The 23,236-nt window shown below is 59.2% G+C and overlaps 2 protein-coding genes across 4 annotated transcripts; both read left to right on the top strand.

The window, feature by feature from the left end:
- The first annotated feature begins 139 nt into the window (after nucleotides 1-139).
- On the top strand, nucleotides 140-15,282 carry RASIP1 (Ras interacting protein 1). The gene is made up of 12 exons (XM_084905859.1): nucleotides 140-255; nucleotides 491-631; nucleotides 1,141-1,826; nucleotides 3,285-3,637; nucleotides 7,141-7,797; nucleotides 8,475-8,512; nucleotides 9,135-9,286; nucleotides 9,393-9,496; nucleotides 10,656-10,899; nucleotides 11,103-11,275; nucleotides 13,917-14,064; nucleotides 14,839-15,282. The coding sequence occupies exons 2-12, from the start codon at nucleotides 495-497 to the stop codon at nucleotides 15,036-15,038; spliced, it is 2,892 nt and encodes a 963-aa protein (XP_084761985.1). The 5' UTR covers nucleotides 140-255; nucleotides 491-494; the 3' UTR covers nucleotides 15,039-15,282.
- Nucleotides 15,283-16,048: 766 nt separating this feature from the next.
- Nucleotides 16,049-22,777, top strand: MAMSTR (MEF2 activating motif and SAP domain containing transcriptional regulator). Of its 3 annotated transcripts, none has more exons than XM_084906053.1 (10): nucleotides 16,049-16,239; nucleotides 17,331-17,409; nucleotides 18,594-18,632; nucleotides 19,202-19,410; nucleotides 19,557-19,744; nucleotides 20,295-20,397; nucleotides 21,171-21,362; nucleotides 21,732-21,947; nucleotides 22,028-22,082; nucleotides 22,227-22,777. In XM_084906053.1, exons 2-10 carry the CDS (start codon nucleotides 17,352-17,354, stop codon nucleotides 22,508-22,510), a joined length of 1,344 nt encoding a protein of 447 aa, XP_084762179.1. In that variant the 5' UTR covers nucleotides 16,049-16,239; nucleotides 17,331-17,351; the 3' UTR covers nucleotides 22,511-22,777. The 3 variants fall into 3 exon arrangements, with proteins under 3 accessions (XP_084762179.1, XP_084762178.1, XP_084762177.1); XM_084906052.1 differs by having other exon boundaries at nucleotides 17,326-17,409; XM_084906051.1 differs by lacking the exon at nucleotides 16,049-16,239 and having other exon boundaries at nucleotides 17,313-17,409; nucleotides 19,235-19,410.
- Nucleotides 22,778-23,236: the final 459 nt, after the last annotated feature.

The following is a 23,236-nucleotide window of genomic DNA, read 5'->3' as shown; positions in this document are numbered from 1 at the left end:
GGGCTGCAGCGTGCCCCGGGACGAAGGCGCGGGGCAGAGCCAGGGCTGCCCAGGTCTCCTCCTCCAGGCCCGGTCCCCTCACAGGACGCCCCCTCCCCGCTCTTCCTGTCCGGTTTCCTCTCGCCTTTTCCTGTCCCCCACCCAGTGCTGGGAGCCGGGGCAGAGGAGAGGCTGGACGGGAGCCGTGGGGTCGGGAACAGACCCAGGCCTACAGAGCCAGGGCCCTCCGGGGTGCTGCCGGGACCCCGAAGCAGGGTAAGAGCCCGGGACCCAGGAGTCCAGATCCCTCCTCCCTCAGATCCAGGGCTCGGTCCTCGGCCACTTCCCGTCCCACACCCAGGAGGCCAGGCTTCCTTCCCGTCCCTCCGCCCAGACTCAGGAGCCTGGGCCCCAGCCCCTTCAGGTCTGACCCAAGTCCAGGTCCCCTCCAGCAGCCTGTTCCCCGCGGGCTCCAAGCCTCAGGAGCCCGGCCTGGCCCACCCTCCCGCAGGGCCATGCTTTCTGGTGAGCGGAAGGAGGGCGGGAGCCCCCGCTTCGGGAAGCTGCATCTCCCCGTGGGCCTCTGGATCAATTACCCCAGGAAGCAGCTGGCCAAGCTGGGGCGGCGCTGGCCCAGCGCAGCCTCCGTCAAGTGAGTGCCCTCTTCCCCCGGACTCCTGCCCCTGCCCCGAGGGCCTCCCGCCTACCCTCGTCCACGACCCCGGCCCTGCCCTGGGCAGTGCCAGGGGCCTCTGAATGGGCTGCGGTGGGTGGGGAGGACGCAGTGGGCCCCAGGGCCCGGGCGGGGGAAGTGCTGGGCGTGGACACAGGGTGGGGACCCAGAGGAGATGGATTGGATTCCCTTCTTTCCCTGACCGCCTTTTGAGATCCCCCTTCGGGATCTTATTGATTTATTTAATCTCTTATTTATTGATTTATTTCATCTCTTTCCTTGTCTCTCTGGCTTCTGCATTCTCATCTCCATTCGCTCTACGCTTCTCCCCTTTCTGTCCGTGCCTGTCCCGTCTCCATGGGTCTCTGTCCCCCCCCCCTCCCCCCCCCCCGTCTCTGGGTCTCTGTCCCCCTCCCCCCCAACCTGGGTCTTTGTCCGCCTCCCTCCCTCCCTCCCCCCCGCCTCTCCGCTCCCCGGCGGGCTCCCAGGTCCTCCTCTTCAGACACGGGGAGCCGCAGCAGCGAGCCGCTGCCCCCGCCGCCGCCGCACGTGGAGCTGCGGCGGGTGGGCGCGGTGAAGGCGGCCGGCGGAGCCTCGGGGAGCCGCGCCAAGCGCATCTCCCAGCTCTTCCGGGGCTCGGGGGCCGGGGTCGCGGGGTCCGGCGTCGCGGGGGGTCCCGGGACCCCGGGCAGCGCGCAGCGCTGGGCCAGCGAGAAGAAGCTGCCGGATCTGGCGGCGGGCGTGGCGCCCGAGCCCCCGCTGGCCACCCGCCCGGCCGCGCCCCCGGGCGTCCTCAAGATCTTCGGCGCGGGACTGGCGTCGGGCGCCAACTACAAGAGCGTGCTGGCCACGGCGCGCTCCACGGCCCGCGAGCTGGTGGCCGAGGCGCTGGAGCGCTATGGGCTGGCCGGCAGCCCCGGCGGCGGCCCCGGCGACAGCAGCTGCGTGGACGCCTTCGCGCTGTGCGACGCGCTGGGCCGGCCCGCGGCGGGCGGCCTGGGCAACGGCGAGTGGCGCGCGGAGCACCTGCGCGTCCTGGGCGACGCGGAGCGGCCGCTGCTGGTGCAGGAGCTGTGGCGGGCGCGGCCCGGCTGGGCGCGGCGCTTCGAGCTGCGCGGCCGCGAGGAAGCTCGCCGCCTGGAGCAGGAGGCCTACGGGGCCTCCGACGGCGAAGGTGAGGCGGCCCTGGGGCCTGGGGGCGGGGCCTGGGGCGGGGCCTAGGGCAGGAGCTGATTCAGGGCGGGGCCTTGGGGGCGGGGCCAGGCTGGAGCTGACTCAGGGGCGGGGCCAGGCGGAGGGATGGGCCGGGCTTGGGGGCGGGGCCTGCGGGAAGGGGCTGGAGCTGACTCAGGGGCGGGGCCATGAGGAGGGAGGGGCCGAGCTTGGGGGCGGGGCCAGGCGGAGGGATGGGCCGGGCTTGGAGGCGGGGCCAGAGATAGGCGGCCTGCAGGGCTGGAAGCGAAGCCCCTGGAAAGGGACTGGGCGAGACCTAGAGCACTGGGTCAAGAGGAGGAAAGGTTGGGTTCGGACCCGGGTCAGCCAGAGGTGCTAGGCCAGAGTCCCTGGGAGAAGTGCAAAGCCCATGGGCGGGGCTTCTGGGCCGGGGCGGGGCCTGCAGAATAGAGGAGCCTGGAGCTGGAGGTGCTGGGCGGGCGGGTGAGCGGCCTGGGTTCCCGAGACAGGAGGCCTCTCAGAGCAGTAGTTGCTGAGGGCAGGCAGCCCTGGCGGATGGAGACTAGAAGGGGAGGGACCTGGAGCGAGGAGAAATGGGCGGCCCGATCAAAGCCTGAGAGTGGGCGGAGCCTCAGAGGGGCGGGCCTTGGAGCTGATGGCTTGAGGGTAGGAGACCGGGGAAGATGGGGCCTGGAACTGAAGGTGGTGCCATTGGTGAAGTAGCAAGTGTGGAGCGAGAGGAAAGGAGAGGGATAGAGAGATAGGAACATCATGGCTGCCTCCTGCATGCCCCCTACTAGGGATCGAGCCTGAAACCGGGCATGTGCCTTGCCCGGGAATCGAACCGGTGACTTCTTGGTTCCTGAGTTGATGCTCAACCGCTGAGCCACACAGGCTGGGCCATCATTGTCTTTTTTCTTTTTTTAAATTATTCTTCAAAAAGCATTCACTGGGCACCTACTCTGGGCCACACGCTAAGGACCCTGGGAGAACACAATGGGGACCTTGGCGGGTGACGTTCCCACCCTCCTGGACTGCACAGCCCAGTGAGAAACACATCAGTTCACCGGCTCACCTCACCTCATCCGCTAGGCGCCTACTGTATGCCAGGGCCGTGCTGGGTGTGCCCAGGGGTGCCATTCTCTGCTTCGGCTTGGCATGTCAGGGAAGGGCGTTGTGTTTCTACGGGGCAGGGTCTACTCTGCTCACTGCAAAGTCCCTCGTGGCCAGAACAGAGCCCAGCACATACTAGAGGCTCAAAATACATTGAATGAATGAATTTCTGACTTAAAGATGGGGATGGGTAGGAGTCAGGCGGAAAAATACATATTTCCAGGCACAGGGGCCAGCATGGACAGCCCCATCTCTCCGGAGCCAACTCTTTGTCCCTCGATAACCGCCCGATTTCTGAGTCCTTTTCCAGTTCCAGCCTCATTGCTCGTCCCCTCTCTCCCCGCAGGCTCAGGCCCCGCCTTGTGGAGGCCACAGAAGAACCGCTCCCGGGCGGCGTCCGGCGGGGCGGCCCTGGCCAGCCCTGGCCCTGGGTCCGGGTCGGGGGCCCCGGCCGGGCCGGGCAAGGAGCGCTCGGAAAACCTCTCTCTGCGGCGCAGCGTGTCCGAGCTCAGCCTGCAGGGCCGGCGGCGGCGGCAGCAGGAGCGTAGGCAGCAGGCGCTCAGCATGGCCCCGGGTGCGGCCGACGCCCAGATCGTGCCCACCGACCCCAGCGACTTCGACCAGCTGACCCAGTGCCTCATCCAGGCCCCCAGCAACCGGCCCTACTTCCTGCTGCTCCAGGGCTACCAGGATGCCCAGGTATGCTCAGCCCCTCTCGCCCAGTGAGCCTTATGCCCCACCCACCCTTAGGCTACGGGGCGACAGAACTACAACCCCCAGCATCCCCTGGGTTACCGTCTGCTGGACGGTGTGGACCCAGCCAGGTAGGAGATGCTGTAGGAGAGGGTAGTGGGAGAGGATAGATGGCTGAGAAAGACACCCGGACGAGCAGGGAATATTCCCTTCATTCAAAGTGGGGGAGAGCACTTTTGGAGGATGGAAGAGCCTGTGGTAGAAAGAGCTCCGTGAAAGTGTCTCGAGGGGCAGTAATGGGAGCGCCTGTCTTCTGGGGCAGCCTGTATTTCCTGGAGAGGAGTGGACAAATCCTTTTTTATTTACTTATTTTTATTTTTAAAAATATATTTTATTGATTTTTTACAGAGAGGAAGGGAGAGGGATAGAGAGTTAGAAACATCAATAAGAAAGAAATATTGATCAGCTGCCTCCTGCACACCTCTTACTGGGGATGTGCCCGCAATCAAGGTACATGCCCTTGACCAGAATCGAACCCGGGACCTTTCAGTCCACAGGCCGACACTCTATCCACTGAGCCAAACCGGTTTCGGCAGAATCTTTTTTTAAAAGGTGGCTTACACTGGAATGATTTAAAAAAAATACATTTTATTGATTTTTTTTTTTTTTTTTTTTTTTTTTTTTTTTACAGAGAGGAAGGGAGAGGGAGAGTTAGAAACATCGCCCCCAACTGGAATTGAACCCGGGACCTTTCAGTCCGCAGGCCAATGCTCTATCCACTGAGCCAAACTGGTTAGGGCTTCACCGGAAGGATTTGACCATTATTGATGGGGGCAGATGGTACTGATCTATTTGACATATGTGAGTGGCAGTAGACTTGTTTGAGTGTCAAGGAGCAGAGAGGGAGAAAGGGCTAGCAGCTGGGAGTTGGTGGGAAGTTATTTCATTCCAAGAACTGTAATGGAGTAGTGAAAATACTCATATTTCTGTGTGATGACTGGGAGAATCATCCTGATAGTGTCATCTGCTTTGGGCAGCCAAGCTCAACAGGTACGGTTGGGATCAATGAGAAGGCCCGCTATAGGTGTGGAGCTAACGGAACAGTCCTGTTTTTACTGTCAGAGGGAGAGCCAACGGGCTCCCAGCTTAGCTGCGTATGCGGGTGAGAGTTTAAGACTTCAGAGAAGAGCTTGCTCAGAACAGAAGTCATTCCTTTGTGGACCAACAGGATGGGGCACGTTCATTGTAGGAAGGGGTTTGCATATATTACAACAGCTCATTCCTCCAGACGAGGTTGGAGAAAGAAGGGTCTATTTTGGGGATGTGGTCCAATTGGGAGGACCTATTTGGGGAGTGTGGGACAGTCTTTATGGGAAGAGGGGGAGGCATCAGAAACATCCATTCTTTGGGTGAAGTCCATGAGGAATTCCTTTGTGAGAAAGAGGCTTTATGAGAAGTGTCCATTCCTTGGAAAAGGAGTAAGAGGTGAGTCTACTATAAAAAGGAATTTATTTGTGCTCCTCTGTTCATGATTGCTGTAATCTGAGGGAACAGGAGAGCCCATTTTAGAAAAGGATATATATATATACATATATATATATATATATATATATATATATATATATATATATTTCAGAGAGGGAGATAGAAACCTCAATGATGAGAATTATTGATTGGCTCCCTCCTGCATGCCCCCTACTGGGGATTGAACCTGCAACCTAGGCATGGGCCCTTGACTGGAATTGAACCTGGGACCCTTCAGTCCACAGAGCCAAACCAGCTAGGTTTGGGTCATTCCATTCCTTTGACAGGGATGGAAAATGGGAGCGTCTACCTTCAGAAAGAGGTCAGACTGGAGAGGTCCATTTTTTTCTAGAGGCAGATGAGCAGATCCGTTGTGGGAAGGGTCTCTTTGGAAAGTCCACCCGCTGGGAGGGCCCAGTGTAGGAAGAGGATCTACGAGTATCAGAATGACTGCTCTCTCAGCCGTACATGGAGAGCAGAAGGGTCTAACGGCAGAAGCCTCAGACGGAGCTCTTCCATTGCTGTGGGATGGACATGGGAGAGTCATTTTGAGGAGTCTTCCACAATGCACCTCTTCCTTTGGGGGTGCCATGGGACCCTCCATCATAAGAAGGTCCTTGAAAACATGTTAATGAGGTGGGGCTCCTAGAAGTGCCCTCCATGGAGATGTCCTTGGAGATGTCCCTTTTGGGGGATGGGATCATTGAGGGCATCCATCCATGGGAGAGCACCTTTGGAAACATCCATCACGGGAGAGGGGGCAATAGGTGAGTTCATTGAACGGTTCTGTCTCCTCGGAAGCGAGTCCATCAAAGGGTGGGGGGAAAAGGAGAGTCCATTGGAGAAAGGGGGTCTCCTTGGAAGTGTCCATTCATGGGGTGGAGATAATGGAAAAGGGCGTGGTCTCTGGGAAAGTATCCATTCCTTGCTTTAGGGATATTGAAAGAAACTATACTTAGGAGGGGAAACGTGTTTGGAAGCCTCGCCATGGGGGTGGGAGGATGGGTAAGTGGGGTGAGGGGCAGGGATATGGGGATGCTCCTTGGAGAAAGGTTTCCTTGGAAAGGTCCATTCTTGGGGGGGGGGTAGGGGTAATGGAATCGTCCATTTCAGTAAGGGGCACACTGTCCTTGGAAGTACCCATTCCTTGGGCTGGATAAGAGAGAGTCCTCTGTAGGGATTGGTTGGAGAGAGTCCATTCAGAGGAGGTGAGACGATGGGAGAACCTCCTGGAGAAAGATCTGGGAATCAGCCACTTTTTTTGAGGGAGGGGAATGAATGGTAGAGCCCATGTCAAGAAGGGGTTTCCTGTGTGGCTCAGTGGTTGAGTGTAGACCTATGAATTGGAAGGTCAAGGTTAGATTCCTTGGTCAGGGCACATTCCCCGTTTTTTGTGCTGGATCAGTGTGAGGCACGCAGGAGGCAGCCAATTAATGATTCTCTCTCATCATTGATGTTTTTCTCTCTCTCCCTCTCCCTTCCTCTCTGAAATAATACAAAAAATACTTGGGCCAAAACCGGTTTGGCTCAGTGGATAGAGCGTCTGTCAGCCTGCGGACTGAAAGGTCCCAGGTTCGATTCCGGTCAAGGGCATGTACCTTGGTTGCGGGCACATCCCCAGTGGGGGGTGTGCAGGAGTCAGCTGATCAATGTTTCCCTCTCATTGATGTTTCTGACTCTCTATCCCTTTACCTTACTCTCTGTAAAAAAACAAACAAAAAAAACAATAAAATATACATTAAAAAAAAAAGACTTGGAAGTATCAGGTCTTCAGGCTGGATGCTATGGGGGAGTCCAGCATGGGAAGTGCCTTTGAAGGGGGCACCCCGGGGGGTGGGGTGAGTCTTGGGGATCCGGGGAGACCTCCTTGGAGGTGTTCCTGGGAGGGAGCTGATGGGAGGGTCCACGGTAGAGAGGTCTCTCTGGAAGCACCCATCCATCCATCCGGGGCCTGTGTCCTTAGCGCCTCTTCCCCTTCCCCGCAGGACTTCGTGGTCTACGTGATGACGCGGGTGGAGCACGTGTTCGGCCGCGGCGGGAACTCCTCGGCCCGCGGCGGCGGGTCGGCGGCCCCGTACGTGGACACCTTCCTCAACGCCCCCGACATCCTGCCGCGCCACTGCACGGTGCGCGCCGACCCCGAGGCCCCGGCCACGGTGCGCCCGGCCCGGGGGGCCCCGGTCACGCACAACGGCTGCCCGCTGCTGCGGGAGGCCGAGCTGCAGCCCGGCGACCTGCTGGGGCTGGGCGAGCACTTCCTGTTCATGTACAAGGACCCGCGCGCCGGGGGCTCGGGGCCCGCGCGGCCGCCCTGGCTGCCCGCGCGCCCCGGCGTCACGCCCCCGGGCCCGGGCTGGGCCTTCTCCTGCCGCCTGTGCGGCCGCGGCCTGCAGGAGCGCGGCGAGGCGCTGGCCGCCTACCTGGACGGCCGCGAGCCCGTGCTGCGCTTCCGGCCGCGCGAGGAGGAGGCGCTGCTCGGCGAGATCGTGCGCGCCGCGGCCGCGGGCGCCGGGGACCTGCCGCCGCTCGGGCCCGCCACGCTGCTGGCGCTGTGCGTGCAGCACTCGGCCCGGGAGCTGGAGCTGGGCCACCTGCCGCGCCTGCTGGGCCGCCTGGCCCGTCTGATCAAGGAGTCCGTCTGGGTGAGCGACCCCGACCGCGGCCGGGCGCCGCTTCCGCCCCAGGTCCTGTGTCCAGCCTCCTGCTGGCCACACCTGGCACCGCAGTTTTGTGGTTGGGCGGGGAGGAACTACATCTCCCGTGATGCCTCGGGAGGGGGCTGGGGCTTTAAAGCAGCGAGGGGCCCCAGGGGATGCTGGGAGTTGTAGGATTCACCCACTGTGCAGTACCTGCCTACCTTTGCAGCTGTGGGATGAATGTAAGAAGCATTCTGGGAGCTGGAGATGTGGGGAGGGAGGAAGAGAACCCGTTGTATGGAAAAATCGGAGAGATTGTTATGGGAAGTGAGGCTGGAAGCTCATGGGGTCTGAAGCAGGGCGTGAGACCTTTCCTAGAGGCGAGGGAGGACACACCTGGGTGTGCCAGGGAGAAGCAATGGCGGGGTTGCCCTCAAAAAACCTTGGGCCTGTCAGAAGGTTTCGGAAGTCTTTTGGGGGTGAGAAGGAACTCTGTTAGAGAAGGGGACCTGGGGGAGAGAGGGGTGTGTTTTAAGAGGAGAGACCATTCCGAAGCTTGAGTCCATTTGAAAAGTTCGAAGAGTCTCTGTGTAAAAGGTGCTTCTAGAAAAACATGGGTATTAGCTCTGGGCCTGTCTCCCTGATCCCCCCTCACTCTGACTCTAAACCTTCTTGTTCCACAGGAAAAGATTAAGGAAATTGGAGACCGTCAGCCAGAGAAGTAAGAGAAATTCTGGGAGGAGCAACTAGAGCAGTGGTTCTCAACCTTCCTAAGGCAGCTCCTCATGTTGTGGTGACCCCCAACCATAAAATTATTTTCCTGGCTACTTCATTACTGTAATTTTGCTACTGTTATGAATCGCAATGCAAATATCTGTGTTTTCCGATGGCCTTAGGCGACCTGTAGGTTGAGAACCGCTGAACTAGAGGGACGTGGGGGTGAGGATTTGAGTCAGTTCTGTTCACTGGATGCATGTCATAGCCCAGTGGTCGGCAAACCCAGTCAACAGAGCTAAACATCAAGAGTACAATGATTAAAATTTCTTTGGAGAGCCCCATTTTTTAAACTTAAACTTCTTCTAACGCCACTTCTTCAACATAGACTTGCGCAAGTATTGGTATTTTGTGGAAGAGCCACACTCAAGGGGCCAAAGAGCCGCATGTGGCTCGCGAGCCGCAGTTTGCCGACCACGGTCATAGCCCGTTTCTGCTCTTCCTGCTTCTACTCGGCTACTCCAGCAGTGAGCTGGGGGTTAGATTCAGTCCACCATGAGACGCAGATCTCGGGTTTTGGGCATTAGGGTGGGGTTGGGTGAGGATCACAGTCCCGTCTTCCTTCCCAGCCACCCTGAGGGGGTCCCCGAGGAGCCCTTGACGCCCGAGGCTGTGTCCGTGGAGCTGCGGCCCCTCATGCTGTGGATGGCAAACACCACCGAGCTGCTGAGCTTTGTGCAGGAGAAGGTGCTGGAGATGGAGAAGGAGGCTGACCAGGAGGGTGAGCACGGACCCAGACCCCAGCCCACTGCCATTCCCTGGACCCGGGGCCCGGGCTCCCCTCTGCCAGCCTCTGGTTCTCCCTCTCACCCCACGCCTGTCCCCAGACCCACAGCTCTGCAATGACTTGGAATTATGTGACGAGGCCATGGCTCTCCTGGACGAAGTCATCATGTGTACCTTCCAGCAGTCCGTCTACTACCTCACCAAGGTTGGCCTTCACCTTTGCTTCCTGTTGGCATGACCTCACTTCCTGTGAGCTACATCGCATCGCTCTAACGTCACTTCCGATTTGCCCTCACAAGGTTTCCTGCTTCTCTGACATCACTCCCCGTCTGGGCTTACATCACTTCCTGTCTTCTGGCTTCTCTTCCTGTCTCTGCACGCACCTATCCCCGCCTCTCAACAGCTTAGTCTCCCTACCTGGTTCTATCACTTTCTCAAGCTCCCTTTTCCTGAGTCAATTCTTGAGTCACTCATAAGTTGATAGATGGATATATAAGGATATAGATATAGATAAACAGTGTTAGCTACTGGCATTTAAATGAAAGGCCCTCTTTAACCAGCCCTGACTTCCTGCTTCCTGCGTTTGCTGACCTCACTTTCTGTAACTGAATCAACTCCCTTTTCTGAGTTACAGACCTTTTTCTCCCTGGAGTGCCCATCCTACAGGACCTGTTTGCTGCCCCAGTTTCTCGCCACCACCCTTGACCTTCATATTGCTTCTTGGCATTCTCAGGGTTTCTGGCGGGTGGCGGACTTGATTCCCTCTCTGTAAAATGAAAAGGAATCTTTCGGGGCAGATAGTCTATGTTCCTTGAGGAGCCTTGATTGGTGAACCCCTTTCCTCCTGAAGGCTTCACTTCCTGTACATCCCTGCCAAGTGTGGTTTGCCTTTTTTTCTGGCTCTGACTTTATTTCCTGTCCTTGGCCTGATCTTACTTTCCACTGGCTGACTGCCACCCCACTCCCACTTCCTGGCTCTCCATTCTTTTTCTTTCCTTCAGGAATTCGGGATAAATACTTCTTTGACTAAAGGGGGCCTCCTTGCTCAGTATCCTTTGTCCTCCTTAAGTTGTCTCTGTTGAGAAACTGCAAGTCCAGTAAGGCACCAGAAGTGGTCTTAAAATGCCCAAGAAACTTCTGCAAAGCCTTTCTTAAGACCTGAGGTGCCCCAGGCCGGATGCATGCTAGACACCCAGTTGGAAAGTAGGAATTGATTCATGGAGATCTTTAGGATGTTGAAGGCAAAATGGACTACAATTCCCAGAGACCTTTGGTGGAACTCCCCCAGTATCTTCATAGGCTGCTACCCTGACTCTTCTGGGAGTTGTAGTCTGATCTTGGTTGCATCTCTGTTATCTCCTCAGACTCTGTATTCCACGCTGCCAGCTCTCCTGGATAGTAACCCTTTCACTGCGGGGGCAGAGCTTCCGGGCCCTGGCACGGAGCTGGAGGCCATGCCTCCGGGTTTGAGACCTACCCTGGGCGTGTTCCAGGCAGCTCTGGAGCTGACCAGCCAGTGCGAGCTGCACCCGGACCTTGTGTCTCAGACTTTTGGCTACTTGTTCTTCTTCTCCAACGCATCCCTTCTCAACTCGCTGATGGAACGAGGTGAGCGTCTGACGGGGAAGGGCGAGGAGGCAGAGACAGGAGTCCCTGAGATCCAGGTCACGTCAGACCTGTCACAGGCTAAGGCCTGGCTCTTAGGCACTCTGGAAAGCAGGCTCCAGGCCCCAGGCTGAAGGACGGGAAGGGGCTCTGAGGCAGAAGGGCGGGGTCCATGCACCCACTGCTGTTCATCCCTTCCCCCACAGGCCAAGGCCGACCTTTCTATCAGTGGTCTCGAGCTGTCCAAATCCGGACCAACCTGGACCTTGTCCTGGACTGGCTGCAGGGGGCTGGGCTGGGAGACATTGCCACGGAATTCTTCCGGAAACTCTCCATGGCTGTGAACTTGCTTTGTGTGCCTCGCACCTCCCTACTCAAGGTGAGTCCTGACCCCTGGCTCCTGGCTCTTCAGCCATGCTCCGAATTCAGCATGCCCTTGGGTCTTCCCTGGGTCTCCATGTTATTCCCAGTCCCAGCTCAGACACCACGGAGGATGCACTGGCAGCTCAAAGGATATATCCAACTAGTATCCAAACGGGGCTGCATCTGGATCTCAGTGGGACTGGTTAATAGTTTCCAGGACCCCCACCCTCAGACATACTGACTCAGGAAGTCAGGTATGAGATCAAGGAATGGGGTAGTTCAAACACTCATTGGCCCTAACTGTCTTGGCTCAGTGGATAGAGCATCGGCCCGCAGACTGAGGGGTCCCAGGTTCGATTCCAGTCAAGGGCATGTGCCTTGGTTGCAGGCTTGATTCCCAGTAAGGGATGTGCAGGAGACAGCCGATTGATGTTTCTCTCTATCTTTCTTCCTTCCTCTCCATAAAAATCAATAAAATATATTAAAAAACAAAACAAAAACACTAAACACTCATTGAACATAAAGCTACATGCCAGGCACTTCTGTTTGAATGCTAAGCCCCATGAAGTGGGTTACTAATGGACAGTTTTTTTCTCAGACAAGGAAACAGAGAATTAGGAAACAGAGAATTAGGTAGGCTAGGTCACTTGACTTCATTTATTTATTTTTATTTGTCAAATGTGTACGGAGCATTTAATAAGCACCAGGCAGTGTTCTAAGTACTTTAGAATCTTGCCATACTGAAACTACTACAACAGCCCTCGTAGTAGTTGCTAATCTCCCCAATTTACAGGTGAGGAGAGCAAGGCACCCGTGACTTGCCACAAGGTGATAAGTCACCAAACTGGAGTTTCTGACCCCAGGCAATCTGGGTCCAGTCTCTGGCTTTGACCATACCGATGATTCCGATGCCAGCTAGGTTAAGTGTGGAGATTTTCAAACAGACACAAAAAGTAGCCACAGTGGAATAATGAATTCTCAGGTACATCACCAGCTTCAATACTACGAAGGAATGGTTAAGTTCGCGTTTTCTCTGTCCCTGCCTACTCCTATCTTCATTTATTCCACAGCAAATCACTTTAAAAAAATGTTTTTGTTAATTTTTAGAGAGGAAGGGAGAGGGCGAGAGAGCGAAACATCGATGTGAGAGAGACGCATTAATAGGTTGCCTTTTCTACACATCCGGATTGAACCCGGAACCTGGGCATATGCCCTGACCATGACCTCCTGGTTCATGGGTTGATGCTCAACTTCTGAGCAACACCAGCTGAGCGGCAAAATCACATTTTTATTTTTTTAATTAAAAAATGCAGGCAAGAATTTATTTATTTATTTATTTTTTAATATATTTTATTGATTTTTCACAGAGAGAAAGAGAGAGTGATAGAGAGTTAGAAACATCGATGAGAGAGAATCATCCATCAGCTGCCTGTTGTACACCCTCCACCGGGGATGTGCCCGCAACCAAGGTAAATGCCCTTGCCTGGAATCGAACCCGGGACCTTTCAGTCCACAGGCCGACACTCTATCCACTGAGCCAAACCGGTCCCGGCAAGAATTTATTGAAATATCTGGCCAGGACAGACATGAGAGCACCACACGCAGGTGGTCTCCACACGACTGCACCGTTTCAGGGGTAGGCAATCCCTTTTAAAGGTTCAAACCACAGGAATTTTCCTTTGTTCTAAATTCTAAATCTTAAAGACTACATTCTAAAGACTGGGGTCATCCCGCAGGGTCACATCCTGCTGGACCTTGGAATGTGGCCCTATCTTGCGATAGCAATAACACAGAAGCAGAGCTCAGAGGTTATCTACAGTTTCTATCTCTGAAGGTTACTGAGTCAGTGGGAATTACTCTCCTGAGCTCCTGGTCCCAGGCAAGGGAAAATTGCCTTAGCCTCCAGGTCTCCACCTGAAAGCTGAGGTAAATAGTTTTCCTCCCCCTGTATTTAGTCAGGTGCAAGAGCCAAACTAGAAGGGTTAAAATTCAAACAGCAGTTTTTACCAAAGTATGGTTGCCACTATATTTCAAGGATTAACAGAAAAAAACAAAACAAAAAAAGTGGCTGCCATTGGAGTCATAGTTTGGATGTGCATTTACTGACAAATGTCTAAGGAGGGGGAAATCACATTTTTTTAAAAAGCCGAGAGCAGCCGAAGCCAGTGTAGCTCAGTGGATAGAGCGTCGGTCTGTGGACTGAGGGTCCCAGGTTCAATTTCGGTCAAGGGCCTGTACCTTGGTTCCGGGCACATCCCCGGTAGGCGGTGTGCAAGAGGCAGATGGTCGATGTTTCTTTCTCATTCATCGACGTTTCTAGTTCTCTATCTCTCTCTTATTAAATACCTCCTGGGAGTGGGCAGGAGCCCACTCTCATTCATCGATGTTTATATCTATATCTCTCTCATTCATCAACGTTTCTAGCTCTCTATCTCTCTCATTAAAAAATCAATAAAATTAAAAAAAAAGGAAAAAGAAAAAAAAAGCTGAGCACACCCTTCCATCACTTCAGGGACAACCAGGCCTCACAGTGCCCCCAAGACACGGCGCAGACAGCAGTCCCTCCCGCTACCTCCAGCCCTTTACGGCGGGCTCTCTATGTAGGATTTCTCAGCTGCTCCACCATGACCAGACTTCTCCCCTCCTCTTCCTGCCAGGCCTCCTGGAGCAGTCTACGCACTGACCACCCCACGCTGACCCCTGCTCAGCTCCACCACCTGCTCAGCCACTACCAGCTGGGCCCTGGCCGCGGGCCCCCACCTGCTTGGGACCCTCTCCCTGCAGACCGGGACGCGGTGGACACAGGCGAGGAGACATGGGGACAGGCACTGGGCTGCCAGCTTTCTTCTGCCCTTGGGACCTAGGAATCCACAGCCCCAGCCCCTTCCTCCTCCGTACTCAGGATTTGGACCCCTAGTCCTCTCCTCCCCCAGGACCTCAGTCCCCTTCTCCCCAGGATTCAGGACTTCAAGCCCCCAGCTCCCTCTTTTTTACCCTAGGGTAGGGGTGTCAAACTCAATCAGAGAAGGGGCCAAAATCTAAAATCCAGCCTAAATCGCGGGCCGAATGGTTTACTGAACAGTCATAAACTGACAATGTCATAAACTGACAGTGGAGTGCAGTGATGACAGCGCGGTGCGGGCCACATTGCAAGGCCTGGCGGGCTGGATTTGGCCCGCGGGCCTTGTGTTTGACACATGTGCCCTAGGGGTTCAGACCCCCAGCTTCTTTCCCCTACAAACTGCCCTCCCCGTCATCCAGGAGTCCCGGCTCCAGGCCCTCCACTGGAAGGAATCCATAAAACTAAGTTCCAGCCCTTCCTTCCTCGTGGACCCAAGAACCCAACCACAACGCTCGTTTCCCAGGCAACGGTGTCCTTTTAGAGTGTGGACTACAACTCCCATGATGCTTGGGAACTCCAAGAGTCGCTGTTGGGAGTGGACCCCGCCCTAGGTGTTGCTGGGGGTTTTAAGTTTTTCCTTCCTTCGGACGTGACACCGCTGCCTGGCCTCTCTCTGTGTCACGTCCTCTGCCTAACGCCCATTTTCATAACTTAACTCTGCGTTTCCGGTCTCACAGGGGACATCTTCGAAAGCTTCTCCTCCCATCCTCCCCTCATCCTGCCCTTGGGCAGCTCGCGCCTGCGCCTCACCGGGCCGGTGACGGACGACGCCTTGCACCGCGAACTGCGCAGACTCCGCCGCCTCCTCTGGGATCTTGAGCAGCAGGAACTGCCGGCCAATCACCGCCACGGACCCCCTGTGGCCACACCTCCTTGAAAGCCAATAGCGAACGAGCGCGCGAGCCTTGAAAAATTCTGGGATTGCTCCTCATTGGAGCCCTCCTGAGCGCAGAACTTCCTGGGAGTTGTAGTTCTTTTCCCCGCTTGGAATGCTGGGAGTTTGAGTTTTTTGGGTCGTAGAGGATGGGAAGGTGGGTAGATGGGTTTGGGATTTGAGTGCCAGGGGCAATAAAGGTATCTGTGGTATAAAGGTATTGACAACGTCTCGCTTGTTAAGACCCGGAAGCGTTTTTTGATGTTTTTCTGCAGAATATAGCACCAGGGCCCTGGCCTGGGGCACTGGGCTCCTGCCCACTCTGAGGAGGTATTTATAACCACGGCCTCAGCTTGCCCTCTTGCACGTAACCCAACCCAGGAGCCCGGGGGCCTCCCACGAATCTCGGGGCAGAGCTTGTAAGCTTGCTCTGCCAAATATCAGGCCCTCGGGCCTGCCAGTGGGAACCAGCCATCCTCCAGGGTTTTTTGTTTGTTTGTTTTTGTTTTTTTCATGCTCTCGTTTTGATCCCCGAAGTCCATACTCGAGCCCCCTCCTCCCGCAGACCCAGGAGTCGGTCCCCAGCCCATTCTGGGACTTTCTGTCGGTCAGGCACACTGCCCAGTCCCAACACTTCTAGTCCCCATTCCCAGCATCCGGAAGTCTGGGCTCCCTGCCCACTCCTCACACCCAGGGGCCCAGGCCCCGCCCACGTTCCTTCAAACCCAGGAATCCAGGTCCCTTTCCCCCTCCTTCAGGGCCCGGGAGTCCGGGAATCCAGTTGAACTTTTCACTCCCCTGAACCCGACTCCTGCTGCTGCGTCAGGGAAAAGCTAAGCGACAGGTGGCACCTGCCCGTGGGGTCGGGACGCGACCACCTGCCTCTGCTGCTCACCCGGCGCCACTCGCCGCACCTGCGGCTGTCAGTCCTCCCGCCGCGGCTCCGCCCGCCCCGCCGCCCGGGACGCGGAGGAGGAGCGAGCCGGGGAACCCCGACGCCCGCCCCGCCCCCCCTCTCAGCCCCCGCTCCCGCCCCTTCTCACGGTCCCAGGCGGGGCTCCCGTCTCCCCGCCCCGCTTCACGGACTCCCAGCACGCCCCCAAAGCGGGGGAGGGGTCCCAGGCTGCTGGGGTGCAGCTCGCAGCCTCCAGCCTGGACCTCGGGACTCAACCTGCTGCAGAGCACAGCGACACTGAGCCAGCCGGTGAGAAGCCCCTGGGGGTGCGGGGGTCAGACCCGTCTTAACTCTTCCGTCCCCTCTCTGGACCCAGGCCCTCCCCCACAGACCGTGGTGGCTGACAACCACCGCTCCCTTCCCAAATGCAGAGGGAGGAGACTTTTCCATGCCCCGGGCCTACCAGGTCTCCTTCCCCTCTGGTCGAGGATGTTGGCTTCCAGTCCCCTCCCTGTAGTGAGTTCCAGCCCTTCTCCCTTTCTCCTTCCTTTCACAGACTCGGGACCAGGGCCCCAGTGTCCGCCTTCTTAGGACCTAGGAGTCCCAGACCCCAAGTCCTTTCTCCCCCAGGGTCCAGGAATTAGGGCCCTGAGCCCCTCCCTTGGACCCGGGGGTCCAGGCCCCCAGCCCCTCCTCCCTCACACCCAGGCCCCAGCCCCTCCTCCCTCAGACCCAGGGGTCCAGGCCCCCAGCCCCTCCTCCCTCAGACCCAGGGTTCCAGGCCCCCGGCCCCTCCTCCCTCAGACCCGGGAGTCCAGGCCCCCAGCCCCTCCTCCCTGACACCCAGGGGTCCAGGCCCCCAACCCCTCCTCCCTCAGACCCAGGGGTCCAGGCCCCCAGCCCCTCCTCCCTCAGACCCAGGGGTCCAGGCCCCCAGCCCTCCTCCCTCAGACCCAGGGGTCCAGGCCCCCAGCCCCTCCTCCCTCAGACCCAGGGGTCCAGGCCCCCAGCTCCTCCTCCCTCGGATCCAGGGGTCCAGGCCCCCAGCCCCTCCTCCCTCAGACCCAGGAGTCCAGGCCCCCAGCCCCTCCTCCCTCGGATCCAGGGGTCCAGGCCCCCAGCCCCTCCTCCCTCAGACCCAGGAGTCCGGGTCCTCAGCCCCTCCTCCCTCAGACCCAGGAGTCCAGCCCCCCAGCCCCTCCTCCCTCACACCCAGGAGTCCAGGCCCCCAGCCCCTCCTCCCTCAGACCCAGGGGTCGGGGTCCTCAGCCCCTCCTTCCCAGGATCCAGAAGTTGTGGCCCAAAGACCCTCCTGGCTGTGAGTCCTTCACGTGCCGGGCAGCCTCCTGACCTCCATTGTGACCCCGCCTCCTGTGGGGTCCTGCCTTCCCCCAGTCCAGGTCCCTATCCCAGCCTTGGCCATGACCCTGGCGGCTTCCTCCCAGCGCTCCCAAATCATTCGCTCCAAGTTCCGCTCCGGTGAGACGTAGGGGAAGGGGTTCTCGGGCCCGGGGAGCAGTCTAACTCTGGGGGTGTGCAGGGCGGGGTGAGGCGGGAGAGGGGCGGCGGGACCCAAGAGGTCTGTGTCTTTCTGTGCAAAAGAGCACTCGTGCCCACAGGAGGCCTCAGCAAGGGGAGCAGGCTGTGCTGGATCAGTGAGTGTGCAAATGGCTGGTCCAATGCTCCTGTGAACGGTGGGGAGTGGGCGGGGAGAGGTGGGTGTGCAGAGGGTCAGAGGAACCGGGGCTTACCCTGACATGCGTGCAAAGTGACGTGCACCGAGCGGAGTCTTCAGAGCGGCCGGTGGGGGGGACAGTGAGCTATGAGGCCTTGCAACTGTCAGCGCTGAGTTTTAGGTCCCAGTGTCGGTGGAAAGTATGCAAGTGTGTGGCACTAGAGGTCCGTTTTTGAGCAGGCAAAAGGCCCCTGAGTGTGCCCCTGAGTGTGCACCGTGGTTGGATGGGTGCAAAGACACAATCACCAAAAAAAGGGCAAGGACCGTGCAACGAGTGCAGGCGCACAAGAGCAGAAATGTGCACGGGGACCAGATCCTGACTGTGCAAATATGGGTGCCGATGTGGCTCGGGGAGGGGACCAGGGTGACGAGTGAGTGTCAAAGGTACACACGAGGGCACAGAGGTGGCATGTGTGCAAAACTAGGGCCCGGGGGGATGTGTGTTGGAAGGTGGGTGTGCAGAGGCGGCGACGGTGGGAGGCCCGGAGGCAGCTCAGAAGGCCGCGGTGCGCGCCAAGTGGAGTGCCTGATCCAGGAGGGCGGGCGGGCGGCGAGGTGCACACGGGCCAGGCTGCCGAGACGGAGGGTGTGCCAGGGGCGGGTGGGCACACACGCCTAAAGGGGGCAGGTGGAGTTGGGGGCAGGGCTGCCTCCTGACTGCACGCTGGGCTGGCTGGCACCTCGCCCCAGAACGGCTCTGGCCCTCAGCGCTCTGCTGGCAGGGAGCAGGCGGGAGGCCCAGGAAAGGGAGCGGGCTGCCTGCCCACCCGCCCGCAGGGCTGCGTGTGTGTGTGTGTGTGTGTGTGTGTGTGTAAGGGGGCTGGGCACGCACATCCCGCCAACAACAGCAGCTCGAACCGCCTGCCAGGCCAGGCTCCTGGACACTCCCTCCCGCCTCTCTCCGCCCACCCCCTCCTTCCCTCCACAGTGCTCCAGCTCCGGATCCACAGACGGTATCAGGACCCGAGTAAGTGTGGGCCCTGCGCGGAGGGGATGGGGTCCCCCCCACTCCCCACCCCCAGCCCCCGCTCCCCGGGGGCCCCTGGAGTGCAGCTGCCGGATTTCCTGGCTGGTTCCAGAGCCTCGGTCCCTATGCGCTGGGGTCACTGAGACCCATCCTCCCCGGAGGTCCCTGCACCCCACCCCTCGGAGCTCTGGTGTCCCCAGTCCAATGAGATGGGTGCACCCAGAAGAAAACGCCCAGGCTCCACCTCTGGCACACGCACGAGTCTCAGGATGTGGCGTTCGGCTCCCCTCGCTCCTCGAGGCCAGGCGTACCGGGCCCACCCCGTTCCAGCAAACCCCAGCCCTGAGCACCCCCTGGGGACTGCGGACAAGATTCCTGCCTTACTGAGCTGGGAGTCCGGGCTTCGAGCGCTTCTGCCCGTAGATCCATCCAGACGTCGGGACACCCCGCTCCCTCCACTTGGGTTTCCCTCTCTGGTCCCGCTGCCCCACACGGGGGTGTGGGGGTGGGGTGGGGGGGTAGAAGGGGTGGGGGTGTCTGAGGCCTCGGGGACCCTCCTTCCCACCCAGCCTTTTCCTCCTTGCCTGGCTTGCTGCCCGAAGGCCTCTCGGGACCCTTCACCGCCCCTCCAGTCTCCGACCCAGACCCGTGGATCTCAGCCTCGGGCCCGGCTCTGGCCCCCCTCCCGGCCTCGCCCGCGGGCCCCGCCTCTCTCCTCTCCAGTCCTGGGGTCCTGCACCCCGAGCCACAGCGCTGCCCGTGGAGGCCCCAGGAGGATGTGAGTCTCCCCCAGAGTGAGGGGAGGGCCCCCCGACCGTCCAGCCTGGGTCCTCTTTCTTTCCAAGCTGACCCCCTGCTTCGCATGGGGCTCGGCAGGGAAGGAGGAGCAGAGCTGAGGCGTACGAATCACCCCTGCTTTTCCAGGCGCCTCCCAAGGGCTCCCAGCGCTGGACAGAGGCCAAGTCCCAGGGGAACTTGACTTACCACCAGTACCTGCCCCCCGAGCCGAGGCAAGGGGCCAGGGCAGACTCCCGGGCCCGAGGGGCGGCCTGGGCTGCCCCTCATCGGCCACTTGCCTGGGCAGAGACAAACGCCCAGCAGCCACCTCCTAGGTATGGCCCCCGTTTCTTTTATTTAAATTAAAATTAAAAAAAATTTTTATTGATTTTTGACAGAGAGGAAGAGAGAGGCATAGAGTTAGAAACATCGATGAGAGAGAGACGTCGATCAGCTGCCTCCTGCACACCCCCTACTGGGGATGTGCCCGCAACCAAGGCCCTTGACCGGAATCGAACCTGGGACCTTTCAGTCCACAGGCAGACGCTCTATCCACTGAGCCAAACCGGTTTCGGCTATGGCCCCCATTTCTGTCCTCGGGAAGTTCAAGTCCCATCCTCCTCCTCCTTCACACCCAGAGTCCCAGGTCAGGGGCGTGGACCCATAGACCCCACCTCGCCCAGGACGCCAGAGTCCGGCTCCCAGACCCTCTCCCTGCAGGCCCCTGAGCCCCCCTCACCCGAGCGAGCCCTGCCCCTCCTTCCCCAGCCCAGGCCTGGCCTCCTGGGTTTGCTCCTCTGAGACCCGAATACCAGGCGGGGTTCCTCTGCGTCTTCACGGGTCCCTTTCCTCTGTGCGCCCTCTAACCCGTTTGACCACCGCCAGGATGAGGGCCACCGCCCTCCCCGCGGGCTTCCCCGGGGCCCCCAGCCCCTCGCCTCCGCCACACAAGTTGGAGCTTCAGACCCTGAAACTGGAGGAGCTGACGGTGAGTGTGGGAGCAGCTCCAGGCTGCCCGCCCCCTCAGTGGGGGGACGCAGGAGGCTCAGCCTGCGGCTTCTGCCCCATCAGAGACCCAAGAGTGGGGTGTGTGTGTGTGACCCAGGATCAGGTGTGTGTGTGTGTGTGTGATCCAGGATCAGGTGTGTGTGTGTGTGTGTGCGCGCGCGTGTGTGAGTGTGTGTGTGATCCAGGATAAGATGTGTGTGTGTGTGTGTGTGTGTGTGAGTGTGTGTGTGATCCAGGATCAGGTGTGTGTGAGTGTGTGTGTGTGATCCAGGATCAGGTGTGTGTGTGTGTGTGTGTGTGTGTTCCAGGATCAGATGTGTGTGTGTGTGTGTGTGTGTGTGAGTGTGTGTGTAATCCAGGATCAGGTGTGTGTGTGTTCCAGGATCAGGTGTGTGTGTGTGTGTGTGTGTGTGATCCAGGATCAGGTGTGTGTGTGTGTGTTCCAGGATCAGGTGTGTGTGTGTGTGTGTGTGTTCCAGGATCAGATGTGTGTGTGTGTGTGTGTGTGTGTGTGTGTGAGTGTGTGTGTGATCCAGGATCAGGTGTGTGTGTGTTCCAGGATCAGGTGTGTGTGTGTGTGTTCCAGGATCTGTGTGTGTGTGTGTGTGTGTGTGTGTGAGAGAGAGAGAGAGACCCAGGAGCGGTGTGTGTGCGTGTCCACAGTCCCTCCTCTCGGTGTCCTCGGCCCAGCCCGCCCGCTCCGCGCCCTGGAGCCCGCCCAGCGAGGCCTCTCCCCGCCCCGCCCCGCCCCAGGTCTCGGAGCTCCGGCAGCAGCTGCGCCTGCGGGGCCTCCCGGTGTCCGGGACCAAGTCGACGCTCCTGGAGCGCATGCGCGGAGGCACCCCGTCCCGCGAGCGGCCTAAGTCGCGGCGCGAGGAAGGTCCGGCGGCCACGTCCTGGCCGCGCCTCAGGCCCAAGGCCCTGGCCGCCGCCCGGCGACACTCGGTGAGGGCGGGGCTATGCTCTTGTGGGCCAATGAGGAGAGGGCGGGGCTATACGCGGTGAGGGCGAGGCTATGAGCGTAGAGGGCGGGGCTATGGGCGGCGGGGGCGGGGCTACGCGCGTGTGGGCCAATGAGAAAACGAGGCGGAACGGGCGGGCGGGCGGGCGGTGGAAAAGAGAATTGCCGGGGGAGTGCGGGGCGTGGTTAAGAGGAAATGGGGGGGAAGAGAAGCCAATGAGAAGACGAGGGGCGTGGCCAGTGTCAAGAGGGAAAGGCGGGCCAGGGCCAGGGGTGGAGCCTCGAGTTAGGAGTGGGCGGGGTTTGTGGTGAGTGGGCGTGGCTTGAAGGACCATCCTCCTCTGGATTCTTAGTCCAAGCCCAGCCCGGCATCTCCCCCACCGCCTCCGTCTCCTGCCGTGGGAACCCCCGTTCCTCCTCCGGCTGCCGCTCCGGCTCCGCCTCCGGTTCTGGCTCCAGCTCCGGCTCTGACTGCAGAACCGACCCCTCCCGCAGCACCAGTCGCAGCACCAGCCGCAGCAGCCCCGACTCTGGAGCAGGAGCTGCAGGAAGCGATCCGGAGGGCGCAGGTGAGAGGCAGCGGGCTAGTGGGCTCCGGTCGGGACTCGGGCCAGAGTCCCAGGGTCACTCCGCTTCTGCCTGTCCGCAGTTGCTTCCGAACCGGGGCATCGATGACATCCTGGACGTTCAGGAGGAGCCTGATGGTAAAAGCCGAACTCCTAGATTTTGGGGGCGAAGGGAGCTGAGGTTCTGGACTCCTGGAAACGGGAAACCCCTGCGGGACTTGGGGCCGGATCCCCGCCTTCCTAAGCTCACACTCCATTTCTCTCCCCCCCCCCCCTCCGCAGACCTGCTGCCCCCCATCCCCCTGGACTTCCCTGGCTCCTTCGACGTGCTGTCCCCTTCCCCAGACTCTGAAGGCCTCTGCTCTGTCTTCTCTTCCTCGCTCCCGTCCCCCACAAACTTCCCGCCCGCCTCTCCCAGGGGCCCCACGGACTCCTTGGACTGGCTGGAAGCTCTGAGCGGGGGTCCTCCGCTGGGCTGTGGCCCCCCAGCCCCCAGCATCTTCTCTGCTGACTTCTCTGACTCCGGCGGCCCCCGGCTGTGGGACCTGCTGGAGGGTCCCTGGTGATGGGTGCTAGGGTTTCAAGGGACGGAGAACTGGCAGGGATGGGGTGAAGTCACCGAGACACAGGCTCCCTGAGGGAGGGGTTGGAACGACTGGGAGAGTCCCCTCCCACCACAGACCCGGGATCAGAAGCCACACTCCTGTCGCCTGGGCCCTAACCTGCTGCCGGACACACCAGCCCCCTGACTTTTCCGCCAAGGGCTGTGTGCTGGGGCCTGGAGCCCCGCTGGCTGCTGCCCGGGGCAAACAAGCTGCTTGTTGCTTTCTGCAGAGACCTCTCCGATGTCTTCTTCTCATCCCACCAAATACGTGGCCACCGTGGCTGGGGCATCTGGAAGGTGCTCTGTGCTCTTGGGATGCGGAGAGGAGGAGGGAGGAGTGGGGAGGGAGACTCGGGAGCCAGACCCGTGGCTTCTGGCTGGGGATGAGAAAACCAGAACCATCTCCGTGTCCCAGGTCACATTCTGAGCGGAGCCTGAGGCGACATGATTTATTAAAGAAAGGCTCCCAGGAGACAGGAAGGGAGTGGGGGAAACAGGGCGGTGAGGGGGGGAAGACCACCAGGAGGAGGCTGTCAGATGAAGTCCTGATCTCCGCCCGAACCCGGAGGATGAATTAGGTTGCAGGGTCGTGCCCCGCTGGTGCGGCTCAGCGGTTGAGTGTCAGCCCAGGAAACAAAAGGTCACGGGTTCGATTCCCCGTCAGGGCACATGCCTGGTTTGAGGGCTC

This window comes from Pipistrellus hanaki (genome assembly GCF_964339955.1).
Source record: "Pipistrellus hanaki genome assembly, chromosome: 15".
NCBI lineage: Eukaryota > Metazoa > Chordata > Mammalia > Chiroptera > Vespertilionidae > Pipistrellus > Pipistrellus hanaki.
Note: the sequence above shows the minus strand (reverse complement) of the source record. Positions and strands in the feature narration are given on the sequence as shown.

What these genes read in the sequence shown, in the direction of transcription:
- MAMSTR (XM_084906053.1), top strand. Translation starts at nt 17,352, where the DNA reads ATGACCCTGGCGGCTTCCTCCCAGCGCTCCCAAATCATTCGCTCCAAG. An exon ending in TCGCTCCAAGTTCCGCTCCG is followed by an intron (nt 17,410 to 18,593) that starts GTGAGACGTAGG and finishes TTCCCTCCACAG; the next exon opens with TGCTCCAGCTCCGGATCCAC. An exon ending in CCGCCGCCCGGCGACACTCG is followed by an intron (nt 21,363 to 21,731) that starts GTGAGGGCGGGG and finishes CTGGATTCTTAG; the next exon opens with TCCAAGCCCAGCCCGGCATC.
- RASIP1 (XM_084905859.1), top strand. Translation starts at nt 495, where the DNA reads ATGCTTTCTGGTGAGCGGAAGGAGGGCGGGAGCCCCCGCTTCGGGAAG. An exon ending in GGAGACCGTCAGCCAGAGAA is followed by an intron (nt 8,513 to 9,134) that starts GTAAGAGAAATT and finishes CTTCCTTCCCAG; the next exon opens with CCACCCTGAGGGGGTCCCCG. An exon ending in CCGTCTACTACCTCACCAAG is followed by an intron (nt 9,497 to 10,655) that starts GTTGGCCTTCAC and finishes TTATCTCCTCAG; the next exon opens with ACTCTGTATTCCACGCTGCC.